This window comes from Bos mutus, chromosome 4 (genome assembly GCF_027580195.1).
Source record: "Bos mutus isolate GX-2022 chromosome 4, NWIPB_WYAK_1.1, whole genome shotgun sequence".
NCBI lineage: Eukaryota > Metazoa > Chordata > Mammalia > Artiodactyla > Bovidae > Bos > Bos mutus.
Window position 1 is genome coordinate 67463370 of NC_091620.1, and position 21705 is coordinate 67485074.

General features: G+C 36.5%; 1 protein-coding gene across 3 annotated transcripts in view; it reads left to right on the top strand.

Moving 5' to 3' along the window:
- Nucleotides 1-21705, top strand: part of MET (MET proto-oncogene, receptor tyrosine kinase) — a 114971-nt gene that overhangs the window by 71920 nt on the left and 21346 nt on the right. For 2 of the 3 annotated variants that reach the window (XM_005899132.3, XM_070369586.1), the window contains exons 6-14: nt 3210-3370; nt 5017-5119; nt 5231-5367; nt 6022-6183; nt 7142-7241; nt 10776-10994; nt 17874-18020; nt 19251-19407; nt 19601-19741. In XM_005899132.3, coding sequence (XP_005899194.2) covers nt 3210-3370; nt 5017-5119; nt 5231-5367; nt 6022-6183; nt 7142-7241; nt 10776-10994; nt 17874-18020; nt 19251-19407; nt 19601-19741 — 1327 coding nt within the window. The remainder of the gene's footprint in view (nt 1-3209; nt 3371-5016; nt 5120-5230; nt 5368-6021; nt 6184-7141; nt 7242-10775; nt 10995-17873; nt 18021-19250; nt 19408-19600; nt 19742-21705) is intronic. The other variant, XM_070369587.1, reaches the window with a different exon arrangement.

The window sequence follows — 21705 nt, forward strand, 5'->3', positions numbered from 1 at the left end:
TGGAACTAGACTCTCTCATAATGTTTGAATCTCCCCTCTTCCACCTTCCCTAACTCCAGCACTCTAACTGGAAATTTTTAAAAGGTTGGGTCGTATCACGCACAATTCACTGAGGCTTGGGCTGTACAGTTAGAAAGAAAGTAGTGCAGCTGAGTCCATAAATCCCTTTTGGTTCATAGTTGTTAGGAAGATTTCATGCTGCACTAGAGCATGACATTTAGCATTCTTACTGCAAAGAATAAGACAGATTATTCATCTTTTTCTTATCTGTCTTAAATGCTGCAGGCACAAAACCCAGCTAATATGTAGAGTTTCACTTTCCTATAAATGTAAGTCACCCTGCTTTTCAAGGTACATGATGTTCAGTGGCTGAGATTCTCTGCAGTCCCATGTATGAAATATTTCAGGAGTGCAAGCCCATTATTTTGTTTCAAGCATGTTATCTGATCTTGTACTTAAAGAGCAATGAAAATGCTTCAGAAAAGAAAGAGCACTTTCCAATATATTCTGAATTTATTAGGATAAAATTGTCATATCTTGTAGGATTAGAGTTCAGTCCCGTGAGACACTAAAACAGTTTATTAATTGATCAGAAGACTCAGATAAGAAGCAGCAGTGATATCTTATGAGGGACATGAGATATTTTCTTTTCTGCAGTACACTGCCACCAATATATTTGTGACATTTACTGAAGAGACAGATTTTAATTTTCCAAGGTTGTTGTTGTTATTTTAATTTTCTCATGTATTATCCTGATGGGTTTTGAAAACATGATCATTTAAATCATTTTCACCTGTTTAAGGACAATAGCTATTTTTGTGGCTATTTCTACCCTATCCAGACCCAGCCTCTGTGGCTTTATGCCGTACACTCATTTCCTTCTCACAGAGTTTCTCTACCCTCAGGATAACACAGTTTGCCAGCCCATTGTTGGTTCTGTCCCAGGGTGTGTAGTCCAAGACTGTGTCTTTCCTTTTCCCCCGGAAGAGTGAACGTTACCCCGTAAGCTAAGGCAGAATAGCTCAGTTGCCTGCCTCTAATTTTCAGCCAGGAGAGAAAAGCTAAGAAAAGCTGGCCTTTCAAATCCTGATGATCTCACAGAGGTTTTATATTAATAGCACCCAAATCTGTTGCCAGCACACCAATTGACCAACTCTCAGTGTCTTTTCTGAAATCATCACACAATCCCTTTGTCTTCTATAGAAAGTGATGATGAACGTGGAGTGACAGACTTCAGTTTTTACATAGAAAGGGGAGATCTAGGCAGTGGGATCGGGCCAACATCAGCCTTAGGCAGCTGTTTTCAGTGGGGAAGACTCCTCATTAAAAGAGGAAATAACAGCTGTGTGCCTGCCTCAGGCTGAAGAGAGCCCTGGAGGGTTAGATGTCTTTTTCTCTCCTACTGAATTTCTAACATAATAATAAACAGATTTTTTTTCTAGCAATTCTCATTGGCTAGACATGGACGAGGTAAATTTTCATGAAAGGCACAACTGTACAATGGATTTCATGGGTAAAGTAGCTATATAAAGGCATTAGGCTAAGACTTTTACAGGGGTTTGACAACAAGGGTATGACATTGGTTTGTGGTTATTTACTTGGGAGGGATGGTAACATTTGCAGATTTGAATTTTGCTAAAAGCTCTTCTAAAGTGTAAAAGAATCACTTTTACACTTTCACTAACTAGTCTTCAGCAAATGCCCTTACTGATTTTTGAGTTGCCTGTATAGCAGTGCTATGTTTTCCCACCATTGTACTTTACAGCACAATTTACAATATGTCCCCCCAAAAGAGTATTTCCTTTCTCAATTGTCACAAAGCTGCTGAGGAGAAGCTTATTTTTAACATAGAAATTTGTTTTGTTTTAATAGTTTTAGCCTAAAAATAGTTGTCTTGTAGACTTCATAAGAGCCTAGTGCTATCTTATATCACAGTTGCCAAATTTTTATTAACGAATTTGTTTTACTTTTAATACACCAAAGATAAGCCTGCAATAATAAAAGGAACCTATTATTATGTAATACTGAGCCTGAAGTAAATAAGTCAATCCTAGAAATGAAATATACAATGATGCCAAAAGAAATAATTAGAAACATTGCTATAATACAGATCACACTTGAGGCCCTCTCCAATTCTGTTTTTATCTATTTCTAACAGAATATGTTGACTATATTAAATGTTACATCATTTTTAGCTTGTTAACTAACCAGCTGGTATATATCAAATAGTGACTATATTTAAAGGAAAAAAATGGTAGTTAGTAATAAATGTGAATTAAGAATAAGTAATTATTAAGTAAAATAAGTTCACTTATTCATTTATTGATGCCTGGCACATAGCAGATGATTTATAAATAAATAGTGAATGAATAGGGGCGTCCCTGGTGGCTCAGTGGTAAAGAATCTGGCCTGCAATGCAGGATAGCCAGGTTCGATCCCTGGGTTGGGAAGATCCCCTGGAGGACGGCATGGCAACCCACTCCAGTACTCTTGCCTAGGGAATCCCATGGACAGAGGAGCCATGCAGGCCACAGTCCATAGGGTCGCACAGAGTCAGACACGACTAAAGTGGCTAAGCAGCAGCAGCAGCAGTGAATGAATGAATGGCATATATGTATTAAATACCATATACGTGACTGATATTCTGAAAGCTGTTAAATGCAACTGTGAAAACACTGGGTACAGAAAGAAGTATTTTTACTGCATGACTTTCTCCTCTGGGTGGGGAATACCATAGCAACAATATGCGTGTAGCATATACCCAGCTGGTACTCAGAACAAGGCATATATTGGTGCTTGGCTTCTAGGACCCATGAAGGAGTTTTCATCAGAGTTCAATCTGGAGGCCCAGATTATATAAGCATATAAAAGTATGGGTTATATAAAATGTAAAATTTGGGCCCAAAGTGTGTCTACTTCATCCCAAAAAGGCCTTTCATCCCCACCTAGGCTGAATTTGGCCTCTTTCTCATCTCTAAATCTTCTGAAAACAACTTGTTTCATCAACCTGACAGATAGTTTTAATGTTTGTTCCAGATACTCTGAGATTTGTGTCCCTTTTTCCTTCAGTGAAAATTCAATTTTTTTAGATAATGGGAGAAGGAAGGATTTCAGATTCTTTGAGGATACGTATTTTGTCTGTTTGTTTTCCACACATATGAAAGATAATAATGTACTCGCTCTTTTTAAGTTCTATATTGTCCTTATAGGTTTTTCCAACTAGTGCCCCCCTTGAAGGAGGGACAACACTGACTGTTTGTGGCTGGGACTTTGGATTCAAGAGGAATAATAAATTTGATTTGAAGAAAACCAGAGTTCTCCTTGGCAATGAGAGCTGCACCTTAACCTTAACTGAGAGCACAACAAACATGTAAGGACCTAAAAACACTTGGCCAGGGTGTGGCTGGAAAACAGGTTTTAGTTTTGAATGAATACTTGTAAAACTTGCCCCAAAAGTCCATCTCTTGAGTTAAAAAATGTCTTGGTCCACCACTCCCCTTGTGGATTTATTTTGTTTTTAAAACTATTTACTCACCAGGATTAAGGAGGGAGAAAGTGACATTACTCAGATGAAGAAAAGAAAAATCTAGCATCTGGGAATTTTTCAACCATTTTTGTAACAACTCGAGAAATTGTCTGGGTAGATTTGAAAGTGTAGCACTGGCTGGAGTTGGTCCATCTAAAGTCTTCAATAGGGAGACTCTTTCCAACAGTTTTTTCTATAAAAATCAGAGAAGAGCTCAATATGGACCCTCTTTTCTAAATTCACTTTCTGAATCTCAGAAATAGTGAAGCGGCTGTATCACACTTTTGAGACTCCTTGTTTTTGATGAGTTTATATTTAGCTGATCTTTATTGACACTGTAATGGAAAGTTAAAGCGTTAGTCACTCAGTCGTATCCGACTCTTTTCGACCCCATGGTCTGTCCATGGAATTCTGCAAGCAAGAATACTGGAATGGTTTGCCAGAAAGGAGTGTATCTCATGTAGTCTTTCTCAAATCTCAGGAAATAGCAATGTTATCCCTATTTTACAAAGTGGTAACTGAAGTTCAGAAAGATAGATTAGTAGAGGTAATTCAGAGAGTAAAAACTGAACAGGCCTTCAAACTCAGCTCTCTTGATCCAAGACCTGTGCCTGTTCTACTATATCCTACTTGTAACTTATATAAGATCTGAATCCCATAATGAACAGAGAACCCAGAAATTTTTAGTATGTAGTAACAATAACCAAACATTTGACGTTTTATAGTTTGACCTATTCTTTCAAGTGGTTATTTTATACCTACTAGAATTCCTTCCAGGGTTATGCAAAGATCTAAATCTACTCATCTTATTTTACTGAGGCCAAAACATCAATTAATGTCATACTTGTTTAGCTTAATGGCAAAAAAATTCATTCAAGAAATCCCCCTTGTAAGTTCTTGCTCATTGCTTATAAATTAGAGCCCATAAAAGTGAGACACAATTCATCCTCATTTTTAAAAGTTTCTTAATAAAGCAAATTATACTTTTTAGGATTATAATAATATTATTAATTTAAAAGTAATTTTGTGGAAAGCCTATTTTTATTTTATCATTATCGTTATTAAATAAATGTGTATAACCACAAAAAGGCATCTTTTGACATACTTTGAAGAGGAGATTTCTCCTTAGTTGTAATCAGCGCATTGTTTCGTATGCTATCAAAATACCATTTCTATAAGTATGCCAAACATTATGCCTACAATTGTAGAGGATTAGACTGAGATTATTATGAACTTTTCGATTGGTGAGTTCTACATCGATGATGTTTAACATTTCCTGTTTGGTCTGTATGAATAATACAAGACAGTCAATATAAAGTTTAGCATAATAGTACAGAAATAGAGCTATACAATTTTCAGTCTTGATGCTTACTTGGAAACTCTGCTTGCTATTTAGAGTAGTCAGCTCACTATTTGGAGATAATAACTCTTAATATAAAACACCAAGCCAGAAAATGCCTTTGGACTTATATAAAACTTCGCTTTTTCAGGTTGAAATGCACAGTTGGTCCTGCAATGAATGAACATTTCAATATGTCCATAGTTATTTCAAACAGCCGTGGGTCAGTAGAGTATAGTGCGTTTTCCTATGTGGTAAGTCTGGGCATTCATTTTCTCATGAACTAGGATATTTAATTATTACTTAATCTACTTAGAGTTATAAAATTGACAGGTTATTTTATTTTGTTTTTATCTCTTATTCAGGATCCTATAATAACAAGTATTTCTCCAAATTATGGTCCAAAAACTGGTGGCACTTTACTTACATTAACTGGAAAGCACCTAAACAGTGGAAATTCAAGACACATTTCAATTGGTGGAAAAACATGTACTTTAAAAAGGTGTTGTAGTTTATCTTTTGTTTCATCAGTCAAGTTGGATTAATATTTGTACCTAACAAATCAAGAAAATATTGTTATTTTGTGGCAAAAAGACAAGAGGTTTATTATTTACTGTCCTAACCTTTAAAAACTTCTTCCTTCCCGAATCCGTCTACTCCTTTTTGCTGTTTTTCCTACCCTTCCCTTATGGTTTATTAATTCCACTTGTAAGTTTGTCTTCCCATCCACCTTCTTTATTGTTATACTTAGTATCCCACCTATGCTATAAGCTGTGAGGTTCTGTTAATTGACAATAAACATTTCCATCAAGATTTACAATTAGATCAGATCACTTTGGGGTGGTGAGAGCCATGAGGGAGACTAGGTTAGGAAGTTACGTTTCTGCTTCTTAAGAGATGGGAAAGCTTAAATCAAGTACCAAAACTTTAAAAATTGCTTAAAATCCCAAATAGTTTTAAGTCGGATGGCTTGCCTACAACAAAGCTAAGTCTGGGATCTAGTCAAATGCAAACACCCCACATTAAAAAGAGCTTTTTTCCCCCTAGAAATTCCCATTTAGGTGCTATTGACTGATGTCCTTTTTGACTTATGGATATAATTCTAATATATGTGTGTCTTATTAATGAAGATCCATTTTCTTAATTTTTTGTTCAGTGTTTCACATAGTATTCTCGAATGTTATACCCCAGCCCAAAGTGCTCCAACTGAGTTTTCTGTTAAGTTGAAAATTGACTTAGCCAACCGAGAGGTGAACAGCTTCATTTACCGGGAAGACCCCATTGTCTATGAAATACATCCCACCAAATCTTTTATTAGGTAAGTTAAAGTTTCTGATGGGTATAAGAAAATAATGAACTTGAGGGTGATTGGCTGCCAAATAGTCAAAAGGAAGATAGTTTTATTTCTGGATTTGATACTATTGCATTTCTTTTGAAGGATACCTTTCCAATTCAGGAGTGAAAACTACAGTCAGGTTCTGAGTACAATTTGACTTTATCAATGCTAGTTCATGCCATTTTATCCTAATCTAAATAGATTTCGTTAAAACAATTTAACTGAACATCATAGTATTTAAGCACTTATATTATGTACATTTTAATTCTTTACTAACCTTAGTGCCTAAAAGTGGAATCACCTTTTTCTGTCCATTTTACAGTGTATTTTTCCTTACCTAATTTACACACAGCTTTTCCCTATACCAGTGTGTTAATCACTCAGTCCTGTCCGACTCTTTGTGATCCCGTGGACTATAGCTTGCCAGGGTTCCTCTGTCCATGGAATTTTCCAGGCAAGAATACTGGATTGGGTTGCCATTCCCTTCTCTGTGAGATATTCCTGCCCCAGGGATCGAATCCAGGTCTCCCACATTGCAGGCAGATTCTTTACTGTCTGAGCCAATACCAGACTCCCTCCAAATCAGTATCTCATTGGACCCATTTCAGTCTGCCTTATTTCTGTTATTTCAATCAGTCTAGCAACAGTAGTTAAATTCATTTTTCTTTGTATTTTTTTCAGACAGGAAAAAATATTTCTTTTGTGTGTTTGGTGAATAAAAAGAAATTCATTCCTTCAGCTTATGAAATAATGAATTTTTTAAATATTTCCAGGTTAAATAAGTTATTTCCAAAGAAAATTTACCACTGAACTTTCATTTGACTTCAGTTGTGGCTGTAACTTGTAGTTACTACATGTGATTTAATTTCATTTCTCTCTTAAAATACTTGATAGAGAAAGAACCTCTCATAGCTATTTTTCTATTTTATTTTGCTCCCAGTGGTGGGAGTACAATAACAGGTGTTGGAAAAAACCTGAATTCAGTTAGTGTCCTAAGGATGGTAATAAATGTGCATGAAGCCGGAAGGAACTTTACGGTGGTAAGTCCTCTACGTGATAGTTGTGCTTAGAACTCTGCATCTCTGCCTCTACTGCCAGCTTTCAGGGTACCAGAGACATTTCAGTTTTGCCTTTAATGTCTGCTATTTGTCTTACTTGCATGTAGTCAATAGGATTTTTTTAATTCAACAACTAAAAATATCTAGTCTCAGGCTAACATAAAACACACTCACACATAATGTTTAGACACAAATAATGATTATCAACTTGAGGCAGTGTTTTTTAAAAAACAGTCAGTACAAATGCAAACTACATCATCCCTGTCTTAGTCTGTTCAGGGTTCTATAACAAAAATACCGTAGACTGAGTGGCTTACACAGCAAACATTTATTTTTTCTCACAGTTCTCAAGGTTGGGAAGTCCAAGACCAGGGTGCCAGCAGATCTGGCTTTCTGAGGAGGGCCCACTTCCTGGTTTGTAGCTGATTATGTTCTCATTGTATCCTCACATGGAGGGGAAAGAAAGAGTAAGCAAGCTCTCTTGTGTCTCCTCTTATGAGGGTGTTAATTCCATCATGAGAACTTCACTCTCATGACCTACTTACCTCCCAAAGGCCCCATCTCCAAATACCATCATGTGAGGGATTAGAGTTCCAAATATGAATTTGAGGAGGATGCAAACATTCAAACCAAAACATTTCCCTATCCTCCTTTTTATAATGCCCCATAGAACATCAACCTTTTTGGTCTAATAAAACCCCTGGGTAAAGCCTTTAATCTTGCCAAAGCATCCATGTCTTCCTAAGTGGTACGGTGTTTTCTTTCATATCCCTTCTTAACCATGCCTCTTGTCCTTTTGTTAGCATGTTATCAAATAATGAAAAAGAACATTAAAATACTTATGTCCTAGAGTGGGTATGATGTGTAACACTTCTTCACCTTTTTTCTTTTATTTGCAAGGTCCATCAGAATTTATCTGAATTCCTTCTTAAATTGACCTATTTTGTGCTCTGACAGTTTTGGGTCACATTGAAGTGGCAGTTTTACTTCAGACTTTAGGAAGTTTGGAGTTATTTTGAAGATTATATATTTTGTTGTTTTTCTCTGATATAAAATACCCATAATCTAGTCAGACTTGTACACGCAACTTAGGAAAGTTCTAAGTGCCCCCTCTCAGGCAGGGTCTTGATTGGGGAGGTAATAGATTGAATTACAGCACTTCCTTTTAGATTCCCATCCAATATTTCTTGAAGGCTAAGGCCGCAGTGTGCTTTAATTACAAAAACCAATTTGGGGCTAAAAATGTCAAGCCAAATCACCAAACAATAAGGTCATCTCAAATAAGATTTTTCTTGACCTTCTCAATCAGCCACATTGCATCACCTCTAAAGAGTATTATTAGATTTTTATAATATTCCTGAGAGATTATACTCTAGGGAGTCCCCATATGAAGTAGAGAGCTTTGAAACCAATCCCTGCACATGGCCACAAACAAAGTTAGAATACCACCACTATTAATTTAAAGGACATCAGTTCTCCACAACCAGGCATAGCAATTTTTCATTAACCAATAAAAATAACAATAACCCCCTTTGGTGTTGGCATGCAACTTTTTAAAGTAGAAGTCTGAGAAATTATTAGTTTATCTAATTCACACTGAGGTTACATTATTAAAATCATGCCTAAGATTTCTTCCCTCTGCCTCACCAACATTATGATGACATGTGACATCATTCATTCATTTGTAATATGTAGTTTTTAAAAACCTCCTAGGTGTGACAAAGAAGATTGAAACAACAGTAGAAGATTAGAATCTTATCTGTTTGCATATCTGGAAATGTAAAATTTGTTATTTTAGCCACAAAGATATTAAATAGAACAATGGATTCAATTTGGACAGGAATGAAAAATTCAGTGGGTCTATTTGACTATTGTTTGCAAAAAAATCTCATAAAGAGACCCGTGTTCTTTCCATATTCCCTGATTCTTGTAGAATCTGAAGCTGACCATGATGAATTGAAGCCATTCATTATTTAACAGATGAAAACTCTTGGTCAGGTCTGATTTAGATTTACTGATCCAGCCAGAGTAAATTTCCAGTCTAACAAATTCAGATCTTTTAAAATAAAAATATTGATCACCTTCTTAACAAAATGCATATTAATTTGTTAACATACATTATGCCCCAGAAGCCAGAAGTTTGTTAATTTTCAAATTTCTTGTTACATAGAAAATTATTGTAATAGCAGTAAAGTTGTTCCTTTCCTTTTTTCAAGATCATAGGATAGCTTTTAGCATTGTAATATGAATTTGATACAAAACTAAGTAATATTTTATACATATTATGTCTGTATATCATTTTTCTTTATCTGCATATAGCACACATTTTTCAATAAAGAACAATTTTTTAATTATTTTTAAAAGAAAATATCAAATATCCAGTTTTGTTTGTGCTTTTTCTGTATATCCTGAGTATTTTTCTATTGTGGACATAAGTAATTGTTTTATCTCCAACTCTACTTGTCAAAGAAAAGGAAATCTAAGGGATGTTGTTGCTTGTTTGTCTTTTCCTTGGAGGGAAAAATGCAACCATTTAACCTTAAATGCATCACTTTGTGTTGCTGGTTTCGTCTAAGCACAATCAAGAGGAAACCACATTTTCCAAACTTCTATAAATCAGAATTACAAAGGGGAAAATTTTTAATGAAAGATGAAAGGACATGAAATAATGATAGCAGAACCTTTGTAAAATAGGATAGGAAAAGTTTGACCAATGTAGAATACAGAGTGAACAAAAAACCACACAGCATGGGAGTCATGTGAATTTTAGAGCCAGTGGTCTAGGATTTATGTTCTTTACTTTGCTACTCAGAGCTTTGTGACCTGGTCTGATGATATCAGCTCAAAAAGCTCTAGCACCTACCTCATAGGATTATTGTGAGAATTAAATGACACCAGCCTTGTAAAATATTTTGCACAGAACCTGGCACTCAGTAATTGATAGCTTAAAACACACTAATAAGATGATCTTGCTACATAATTAATTACAGTGTGAACCACATGGTGCTTGGCAGTTGACAAAGCACTTTACCTTGTAGTATTCCACACTGTGAATAACATTTTAATGTTAATTTCTAAATGAGGCAACTGAGTTTCCAAGTGAGGGCTTTGCCCTAATTCTTAAAGGTTGGTTTAAAGCTAAGATGCGAACAGGACTTAAATTGTACAAAGTTCAGCTTCCCACTCTGCAATAGCTGTTTCATAAGCAGCCACCCTCCTGGTGACTCCTGTCTTCTTAAGGAAGGTAAAGTGACAGAGGAACGAGACAGCTTCAGATAGAATAGCTTACATCTTCCCAGCAAGTGAAGCTTTGTAGCTCCTTTAAGGCTGGATTGTTTAGATAATCTTACATCCGTCGTTTCCAGAAATGTGTTCTTCAATATTAGTGAGTTAAATGGAGATTTTTTTTCATATAATGTATATTTTCAATTGATTGAAACAGTGAAATGTGAAAGTTGCTGTTGATGATGTCAAGCTGTGTTCTGTTTACAGTGAATAATTGGTGTCTTACTATAGGCATGTCAACATCGCTCTAATTCAGAGATAATCTGCTGTACAACTCCTTCAATAGAACAGCTGAACCTACAACTCCCCCTGAAAACCAAAGCCTTTTTCATGTTAGATGGGATCCATTCCAAATACTTTGATCTCATTTATGTACATAATCCTGTGTTTAAGCCTTTTGAAAAGCCAGTGATGATCTCAGTAGGCAATGAAAATGTACTGGAAATTAAGGTAAGAAATGCTTAAAATGCTCTCTTAAATCATCAACTTGCACTTAATTGACTTCATAGCTATGTGAATAAAATTGTTGTGCTTGGTCATTATCTTATATTACATTAGCTAATATCTAAGTTCTGAAAAGCAAATCTTTTGACATAGGACTAAAAGGTATGCATAATCATGGACTGCTTTTTAATGAAGCATTTAAAAATTCTTTCTTAATGTATATAATAAAGAGTAGTAAATGTAGGACACAAATCCTTTAAGTAAGTTGCCTGTGATTTATTCTTCTGCCGATGTTACTTACATATTTCCCTGGACACCTAAATGTGCTCATTACAACATAAAAGGTAAAAGTCATAAAAGTAAAGACATCAACTGTAATTCTGTACTTCCTTCTAATACTTGGAATTTTGCATTTGGGTGTGGTCACCTCTAAGCTGATTTATAAATGAAGCTGAATTTCCTCTACCTCAGGAATATATAAGCCTCTAAAAATAATTTAATTGGACAATAACAAATCACCTTTTCTAAACCAGCCTGTTGCAAATAAAGAACACCAAAACCCCAGAGAGGTTACATGGTTTGACAAGTGATCAGATTGAGGCAGAACAAAGACTAGAATACAACTCTTTTATGTTGCTTCAGTCATTTTTACCTCAAATAGTAATAAAAGAGGCAATATGATCAAAACTTTAATTATCTATAGTCTCAGTCTCTAGAAACAGCAAAATATTTATATTTCAACATGATGTTTTAGACATGCAGTATTTTTCCCCAAGAGATAGCCTGAATGCAAATATGAGCAAACACAAAGTAATAGGGTAGTCCTTGTTTAGATGTAATATAAATTCCCATAGATCATCTCCCTATAAGTAAGAGTATGTTTTTACTAAAATTGTTCTGCTTTTTCAACAAGACTTTGTCTACAGCCAAACCCATGTACACATTCACACTCATACAAGTTTACTAACCTCCCAATTGTGTTTTGCACAATAATTAAGCAAGCCCAGCATGAAATTAAATGGAAGCCTGCTTCAGTGAACAGCATGTTTACCATAGCAAAGTTCTTTCATCTGCTTCTTTAATTAGTTTTAGAAAGGGAAAAAGAGCTTTTATCACTTTTTTTTTTCAATAAAATTAATCTAGTGTGACCTTTTGCTTTCAACAATTACTGTGTTTGCCATTTCAAAGATTCCATTTGGTTTTTCTTGATGAAAACAAAGGTTTATTTGCAAATACTTCTACACCCAGATAAATTCTATTTTTCTGTTCCTGTATCTGTCATGGAAGGATTAGAGAATAATGGTTCTTTATCTACCCTTTCTAATAGTCTTACAAGGAGGAGAAAACTCCTTTTTCTATAAATTACATACCCATTATTCAATGTCCTACAAAATTGTTGGACAAAGAAAAATATGATTTGACATCATCCTCAGCCTTTAATGCTATTCCCAACCTGGCCCAAGAGGTCTCTGGAAATAGACACAAGAGACTTTCTTTTCTTGTCTATATACAGAATGACTCTTTTCTCTAACAATGGTCTATCCCCTGTCATGTCACAGAGTGGCAATCTGGGGAAAATAGGAACAGTTTAGGGGGACTATTTTGGGAGTGTCATGATTTAGTCATCTCCCATATTTTATGTATATGTAAGAGAAAATCTAAGCTATACGAGAATCTTTGTGTCACAGCAGTTTAACCCTTTATCAGTTTCTAAAGTTGACCATATTAAAACCTCTGCCTCTCTGAAATAAGGAACATAAAGCAAGAGAAGAGAAAAGGTCTCTTCTGGACAAACAGTAAACTGTTTTTAGCAAAAGAAAGGGTGCTATTTTATTTCATGTTGTTCATGTTCAATTACCATTCAAAACATGAATGTGAAATATATTTGTGTTCCATCAGTGAAAGCACCATGGAGAGAATTGTATTTAGAGTGAGATTTGCTTCTTTTTGCCAGGAAGAGTTTTGTGCTGCTTAAGCAGCCATGCATATAAGAATTATTTGGCTAAAAAGAGATTGTGATAGTTTCCAGCCCTAGTTGTGAGAATTGCCTTAGTCAGTATTTAGCCCAGTGATTACACCATGGCCAAGAGGGTCAGTCAAGTTTGGATCAAGAGAACATAATAGAGACTAAGTATCGGTCTTCCTCAGCATGAATCAGAAACTCCATAATGTGTGTGGTAGTTTGTATCGAAGGCTTAGGCACCAGTGTGGACAGTGGTCATCAGAAATAAACATCTTTTTGGGAGTACACATGAAGGCACAGTGTTCATGTCAGCAACAGCTCACGTTTTTGTGAAATTTTAGTTAACACAGTACTTTGACAAATATTGTTTCATTAGAGATTCATGTGGACATATGAGGTTGGGAGGTCAGTGATGATTATCCCCCTTTGCTGCTGCTGCTGCTAAGTCACTTCAGTAGTGTCCCCCTTTATAGATAAGTAAACAGAGGTTTAGAAAGATTAGATAGTTTGTCTTGGGTCACGTAGGGAGCAAACAGTATAACTTGGGCTCACAATCAAATTTCTTGATTCCATATTTGGTCTTCTTTCTATGGCACCCCACTCCAGTACTCTTGCCTGGAAAATCCCATGGATGGAGGAGCCTGGTAGGTTGCGGTCCATGGGGTCGTTAAGAGTCGGACACGACTGAGCGACTTCACTTTCATGTTTCACTTTTATGCATTAGAGAAGGAAATGGCAACCCACTCCAGTGTTCTTGCCTGGAGAATCCCAGGGACGGGGGAGCCTGGTGGGCTGCCATCTACGGGGTCGCACAGAGTCGGACCACGACTGAAGTGACTCAGCAGCAGCAGCTACTACATTACAAAGCTTTGCATATTAACTTTCATTTAATGTATACCAAAATACCTTTTATAATAGGGAAATTTTCTATCATGTGGTATGTAGATGTCCATGCAATCCTTTAAGTAAAATAGCTCTAAACTCTTTACAAATACCTGAAAGTCAATTCTGATGAAAAGAAACCCGATATTTCCTAATTATCCTATTATATGACTTTTTATTCATATTTTGTGGAAACTAGAGAAACACAGTATTTAATGCTGGAACTAGAACTGCCTGACACTGCCCTGGGGCTATATCATATTCCAGAGCATATTGATATACATGGTAATAGAGATGCTTCAGAAATTCAGTTTGGAGAAGTTGATTAAAACATGAAAAGGAGCAGGAAGATCAGCTAAGTCAAGGAACAGGAACTTGGGCTATGATACTAGGAAGGAGCCTAAGAACAAAGCTCAGGTAGAGCTCACTCAGATGGAGGTCTGTGTCAGTGTCTTGGCATTAGAAGGATTTAGAAGGGAGAGTCGTTCGCTAAGTCCACTTCCTGCCCAGAGCTACCAGATTTTGTCTTCCTCCCACTTCTGGCTGATGTACCTGGAATTACAGGCCCAAAACCCATTCACAACCACTGTGAGGCCAGTTCTGTCTACAACAGGGTAGAAATGAAGGGCTCTTTTCTTAGAAGTCACTTGGCCCAGTGTCAAGACCTATTCTTATTGATTGTTTTCATAAGCTGACACTTAATCCTTGAACAATATAAGTTGAACTGCTCAGGTCCAACTTACATGCAGGTTTTTTTCAATAAATACATACTACAGTCCTATGTGATCCTGCATTGAAAGAATCCATGGTTTCAGAACCTCAGATACAGAGGGCTGACTGTGAAATTATGTGTGGATTTTCAAATACACAGGGATCAGCACCCATAACCCCCATGTTATTCAGGGGTCAACTGTTTTTCTTTGTGCTATACACTTTAATATGCATTCTGAGGTAGGGGAAGCCATATTCCAGGGCTTATAGACAGCACCTGTGGTATCCTACTGACCCAAGTAGCCAGTGAAGAAGCCAGTTTAATTTTGGTTCCCCCAGTTTTTCTCAAATGACCTGGGAACTTTTCTCCCCAAATGCCTGTTAATGTCCAGTGCACTTAGTTTTGAAGCTTCCCATCAAGGTTCTTTGCCCTAATTCCCAAGCTGAGGAGGCTCATATTCTCTCGGTAAAGTGTAAATGTCCCTCTACCACCACCTCACTGATTTTTCTGCTGCCAGCCTCCCTGAACCATGGCTGAGTCCTACTGCCATCCCCCTACATGGCCTTAGCTGACTTGCCCAGATTCAATATTGTGACCACCTGGACACGTGAAAACTTGTAAGATCCCTTGTGTAATGATATTATTTTTCAAGTCCTGCTTCTACTCCTATCTACTTTGTTCTTTAACCAGCTCAGACATGGGTTCCCAGGCCTGAGTCCTAGGTAGAAACATGTCATACCTGGCCAGAGTTGCAGAGGAAAGGGCAAGAGACTTACTAATATGACACATTAGGAGTAATAGTTTTTTGACTTTAAAAATGTATTCATTTTAACATTGCAGTGAGAAAAAGCAACTCTTACTCATCGTTATATTCTCAGTAACTAGCGTTTTGTCTGACTCTTTGAGACCCTATGGACTGTAGCCCACCAGGCTCCTCTGTCCATGGGTTTCTCCAGGCGAGAATACTGGAATGGGTTGCCATTTCCTTCTCCAGGGGATCTTCCTGACCCAGGGATCAAACCCGCATCTCCTGCAGCCCCTGCAGTGCAGGCGGATTCTTTACCACAGGGCCACCGGGGAAGCCTAATTTTGTATCAAATGGAATTGACTTGCTTCAAGACCAAGTCTCTTCTTGAACCTTAGTTCTCAATGTGTAAAGCAGTAATGACAATAATCTCTACCTCAGGAAAGTGTCTTTACAGGATAAAATGAGATAATTACAACTCTAGATTGCTCTATATATGTAAGGGATTGAAGACCAGAAATCTCCTTTTATATTGCTTTATTTAAAAACCTATTGGACTTCCCTGGTGTTCCAGTGGCTAAGACTTTACATTCCCAGCAGAAGGCCTAGGTTCAATCCCTGATCAGGGAACTAGATCCCATGTGCTACCACTGAAGAGTTTGAATGCCACAACTAAAGATGTCGCATGCCAGAACTAAGACTGGCACAGCCAAATAAATAAAAACAAAAAAACCTTATATATAATGACTGAAAGGTCAACGAATCCAACTTTGTTCTACTATTTATATTATACTATTTAATAATAGTTAATATTAAATAATAAAAAGTAAATAAAATTTCTAAACATATACATTTTTTTCCATAGCTTGATAAAGCTATGTTTTTTTTAAATGACAAAAACTAGCCTATACCTTCTTTTTTTCCTCCTGATTCAATCCTCTCTGTTATATAGTAGTGGACTTCCAGTATCACATTTTCTATATCTTGGATTGTAGACTTTTAAAATAATCACTATTCATACAAAGCTGATAGTAATTTCTAACATAAGAAACTAATCATTGTGCATTTCTTAGGAGGCACAAATGAGAAAGTTTTGTTGTTCAGCTTTGTCATCTGTTTTTGTTTTGGAGATGCTTTTATGCAACATCCTAGGCAACCCTGAGCCTAAAGGAGTACTGGAAATGTAGATGCAGTATGTTCATCCCTTCCCCCAGCCTTCATCATTATCTAAGCTGGCAAGACACGTTTTAGTCATTCCCTCATAAATCAAGCCCTCCAGCTCTTTAATCTCTTTCCTTTGTCATTTCCTGAATTCCCTCCAATATGTGGTCCAGGGCTGTCCTCCTCAGTCCTAACCAACAAGTTGTCATTTGAAGCCGCAAGGTGACCTGTTAGATTTATGTGCTTCTGCATGGACTTGCCCTGTGTGGCTGACCTGGTTCAATGGAGTACGCATACTGCCTCTGGAAGTATCGTAAGGATAGAGTTTGTCTATATCAATTTTTTTTTAAACTTCAAATTCATGTTAGAAAGAAGAATTTTCTTCTAACTTTTTTTCCCAGGATATCTTACCTAGCACTCTTTCGAGATCTATATGAGGCAATGTAAGACTAGTTTGTCAGGTATTAAAGATCATGTAAAATAAAGTGGAAAACAAGGTAGCAGTACTATAGTTGTTACTGGCTGCTCTTTGTCCCTCAGAAAAATACAATTATGTTTTGATATCTTTCTCCTCTGACTAATGGCTTTTTAATAAATACTGTAACCATACTCATTAAGTCTTCATATGAGAAATTGGACCTCTGTTTTCATTTCTTTCCCAAGGGTAATTATTGGTTTCTTAAACAAAACAGTGATATTTTAAATGCATAATGGTGACTTCATTTAACTAAATATGTCAAATTGAATAATGTTTTTAATGTCCTCATGTAACTATATAATTGTTCAAAATAATATAATCATGCTCTCATCATAATGAGGGTCTTATGGCATCTTACAAGAATGTCTTTAAAAGTGGATTCATTTTGTATAGGATTCAACGGTCAAGAAGAATGAAAAGAAACTGCCCAACTCAAACACCAAAGAAATACATTGACTTTTATATCCATACATCAAAATCTCTGGAGATGGGACCTGGGCATCAGTATTTTATATAAAGCCCTCATTGTGATTCTAAAAGTGAAGCCAGAGCTAAGTGTCTCTGCATTAGGCAGCTCAAACTAAATCTCTAAATTATTTCCCTTTTGCCAACCATCAGTACTCCCTGAAAACATTAATAAGTTGATTATGAAAAAGACATCATTTGACCTAAGGGTATGAGTCAAGAATCTCTCCTTTTCTCTAAAATCCAATTTGATGGAAAAGCTAGATCCTATGATTCCTGACTAATTAGTACCCTGAAATGGTCACTCTCTATTTCAACCATCCAAATCCCCATGAAAATGAGTGTCAGATAATCATGTGCCTTGATAAACAACATGGCCTGTGTTTGCAGTATATTTATATTCCTTCATAATTGTTTGCATTCCTTCAAAATTGTGAAGTGTTAACTAGCTCCTTTTTTTTTTTTTTTTTTTCTTCTAGGGAAATGATATTGACCCTGAAGCAGTTAAAGGGGAGGTGTTAAAAGTTGGAAATAAGAGCTGTGAAAATATACACTCACACTCTGAAGCTGTTTTATGTACGGTCCCCAGTGACCTGCTGAAATTGAACAGCGAACTAAATATAGAGGTGGGATTCCTGCTTTCCTCTCATGATGTAAATAAAGATGCCAGTGTAATTATGTCACTTGCAGGCTTAAAATAAATCATTAAAGCTCATTTGTGTGTAGGCTTTAGCTCATCAGTTCAGCTTGATTCTTAATTGTTATTTTAGAAATAGTGATGTTTTTGTTGCACTGTCTCCTTCCCAAGCTTCAAAAGGTAGGTCTCAAAAGTCCTTGTTGGCTACACTCTTCTCCATCATGCCACACTCTTGCTGAAATTTGCTGTAATCCTTAGGAGGGATGAGGACACATTCAATGGTGTCTTTTCCCACCTCTCACCACCCTAGGAGGCCAGAGCCAACACAGTACTGCCAGCCACAGTGATCTCAAATGCATAGTCCCATAAATAAAAGAATGTGTATACACTGGATGAAGTGAAGTAAGAAACTATTTTATAGCAACCCTTTTCATATAAACAGCTATCTTCATTCCTTTAAAAGGCTGAGTAATATTCCACTATGTAGATATACCACATTTTGTTTACCCAAATATATGTGGTTTTTAAAGGGGTCTTGAAGTTTTCAAACAGTTATGAAATGGGAACATATAAAAAATTTAAAAATAAAAAGCTAAATCATGAGATCAGAGTTTGGAGTTCAAATGGACCATAAATCCAAAAAATCATACCGTGTTAGAGCTGGAAGGAGCATCAGAATTTCTTCTGTGTATCAAAACAAAGCAAATAAAACTACTCTGAGATTTTATTATCCCATAATAATAACATAATTATTCACTTCTTATGGGGAGTCTCCTGTGCCCTCTACCCTATCCTCTAGGACAGAATTAATGTTCTGTTGTCTCTGCTTCTTACAATATGTTCGTGCTTCTACAGTACATATCATCATGAACTATAACCATTTATTTTATTTTTTTTAATCATTTACTTTTGTGTTTGTGTCCCTTTCACACTTTAGTTCCTCGTGGTCAGAGACTGATTTTTATCTTTTTATTCCTAGTACCTAGTTATAAGCACAAACAGCTAGGCATCATGTAAGTATTTCAGTGATTAGTAGCCCCTAATTATTTGAACACTGAACAAGAATTGAAGAATGTCTTAATACTCTGGAGGCAATTATTCCACTTCTAGAACAGTAATAACCAGGTATTATTTTGAGCCTAGAGAGATTATAATTCAACTGTGTAGTGTACTTTGTACATATCATGGTTAATTTCTGACTTTTATTTGTCATTTGTAGTGGAAGCAAGCAATTTCTTCAACTGTTCTTGGAAAAGTGATAGTTCAACCAGATCAGAATTTCACAGGATTGATTGTTGGTGTTGTCTCAATATCAATAATACTCTTACTGTTACTCGGGCTTTTCCTGTGGCTGAAAAAAAGGAAGCAAATTAAAGGTGCATAATTTTTTTATTGTCTGTTTTAAAGGCGTTGCCTTAACAATACAATCATTACAGTTTAAAATTGTCATAGATTCATGTGTGTGGTCTTATGCAATCCATAAAAGCCATGAGTTCTGGTCACCGGATCAAAGTCTATTGGGACCCATGATAGCCAAGTCTTTAACGAGGTCTTTCTCTCTCTTTTAAGATCTGGGCAGTGAATTAGTTCGCTATGATGCAAGAGTACACACTCCACATTTGGATAGGCTTGTCAGTGCCCGAAGTGTAAGCCCAACTACAGAAATGGTTTCCAATGAATCTGTAGACTACCGAGCTACTTTTCCAGAAGGTATACTTCAGTTTATTTTTCTGAAAAATACCTATACATACACCTCAGTGGGTTGTGGCAGTGTTGTTTATTTTTGGTTTTGCCTTTATATTTTTATAAAAATATAAAAGAAGTAGTCACCTCTTCTTTGGCCAAAGAAGTATTTAATTTGACACAAAGTTACATGACTCTTATTTTTAAATGAACTCATATATGAGATTTTTTAGAGTCTTTAAGCTCTATTCTCACAAAAAAGTTCATTTTAAAAATCATTTGAGCAAAGGTAAGCTGTTTATCATCTCAGTGCAATGTTAAGAAACTGTGAAGCTCTCTTTAACAACCCAGGAAGAGTTAAGATACAAGACATATTTATTGAAACAGAAGTTGGTACTGCTATATTTTTTTTTACCTGCTGATCCTCAGACATTTAAATTATACCTTTAGCACTCCTTTGAAGGAGTCTCAATGAACTGTTAGCACCCAGTCTTTTATCCACAGCATCCCAGGACTTGAATTTATTTTGAGTCTTAACCAGTGTGTGCTTAGTTGCTCAGTCATGTCTGACCCTTTGTGGCCCACCAGACCCCTCTGTCCATGGGATTTCTCAGGCAAGAATATTGGAGTGGGTTGCCATTTCCTTCTCCAGGGATCTTCCCAGGGATCAAACCCAGGTCTCCTGCTTCACCATCGGAGCCACCAGGAACCCAGTTATGCTGTTTAAAAAGGAGAGTTAACATTAGGCCTAATAATTGTCAGATTAAGCACAGTATTTCACATTGTTTTATTTAAACTCTCTTGGTAAAAGCAGAATGTCTGTATTGTATCTGCTCCATTATCTTTAGAAGTTACAGGACGTGAGTCAAGTACAAGCATTTTCCTGGTTGAATATTTACCACTGGACAAATAAAATGAGTCACAGATTGTTGAAGATACTGCAGAACTTAGAAGTTGCTCATCAAAACAAGTACAAGAGCAGTGAGGCACTTAACATTTTAATTTTTTCAACACTTACTGCCTCTTACTTTTTCAAGTTTATGTTAGTTCTACAGATGCCATTAATGTCTTTTCCCACATGATTCCATTCACCTTTAAGAATCCAGGCTCTTAACAACATGGGAAAATCAAATCCAGTTTATAGTTTTGAAATGTAGACCTATTTATTATTTTTTATTCACATTTAATGGCTCAAGTTTGAGATCTTTAAAATTAACAAGTGACTCTTTTGAAGAAGTATACTTAATTTTCCTTCAGCCTCTTTGCTCACCAGACCTCTGTCATCATTGCTAAGGAACTTGAGTTTCATCCTCTTTCCTACAGTGAACCTACTCCTTGGAGACATGGAAAAGTAAAATAGGCAAAAGAAGGTTACCCAGAGAAGAATGAGGAAATGCACAGCCAGTACCTAAGAAAGAGGCACTTAGAGAGCTTCTCTCTGTGTGTGTGGTAGGGACAGCCTCTTTATGAGTCTTTTCTGCAGACTTAGAATACACTGTGTGTCAAACCAGAATCACACTGATGGTTTGTGCACATGTTTGAACTTAACGGAAAGGTCAGTACAATTTCTGTGCCAGAGAACTTTTTCTTGTGCCTCATCAAGGATTTCCCTCCACCTCTACACCTCTGAGAATTTAGAATTCTAATCTTTAGGTGCAAAAGTTTGAGAAGTGAAGGCAGAGGAACTGAGTTTATAGTTTCCATCATCTGGCTCATCTGCATTTCCCCCCTAGGAAAGGTTTGAAAATCCTGACTCTGGGATTAAAGCAACAGACACCCAGCTAGGCTCCTTCCATCCCTCATCCATCTAACATCTCAAGCACTCCCCTAATGTTCAACATCCTTTAAAGAAGGATATAGAATGCATCTGTCTCATTTCTAGCAAATGATTACTATAACTTACAATTTTCATAACTACAGGTGATCCCAAAGCTCTTCTGGAACCACTGCTGAGTTTACTGCTCTGGCCAAATTGATGTAGTACCCAAACT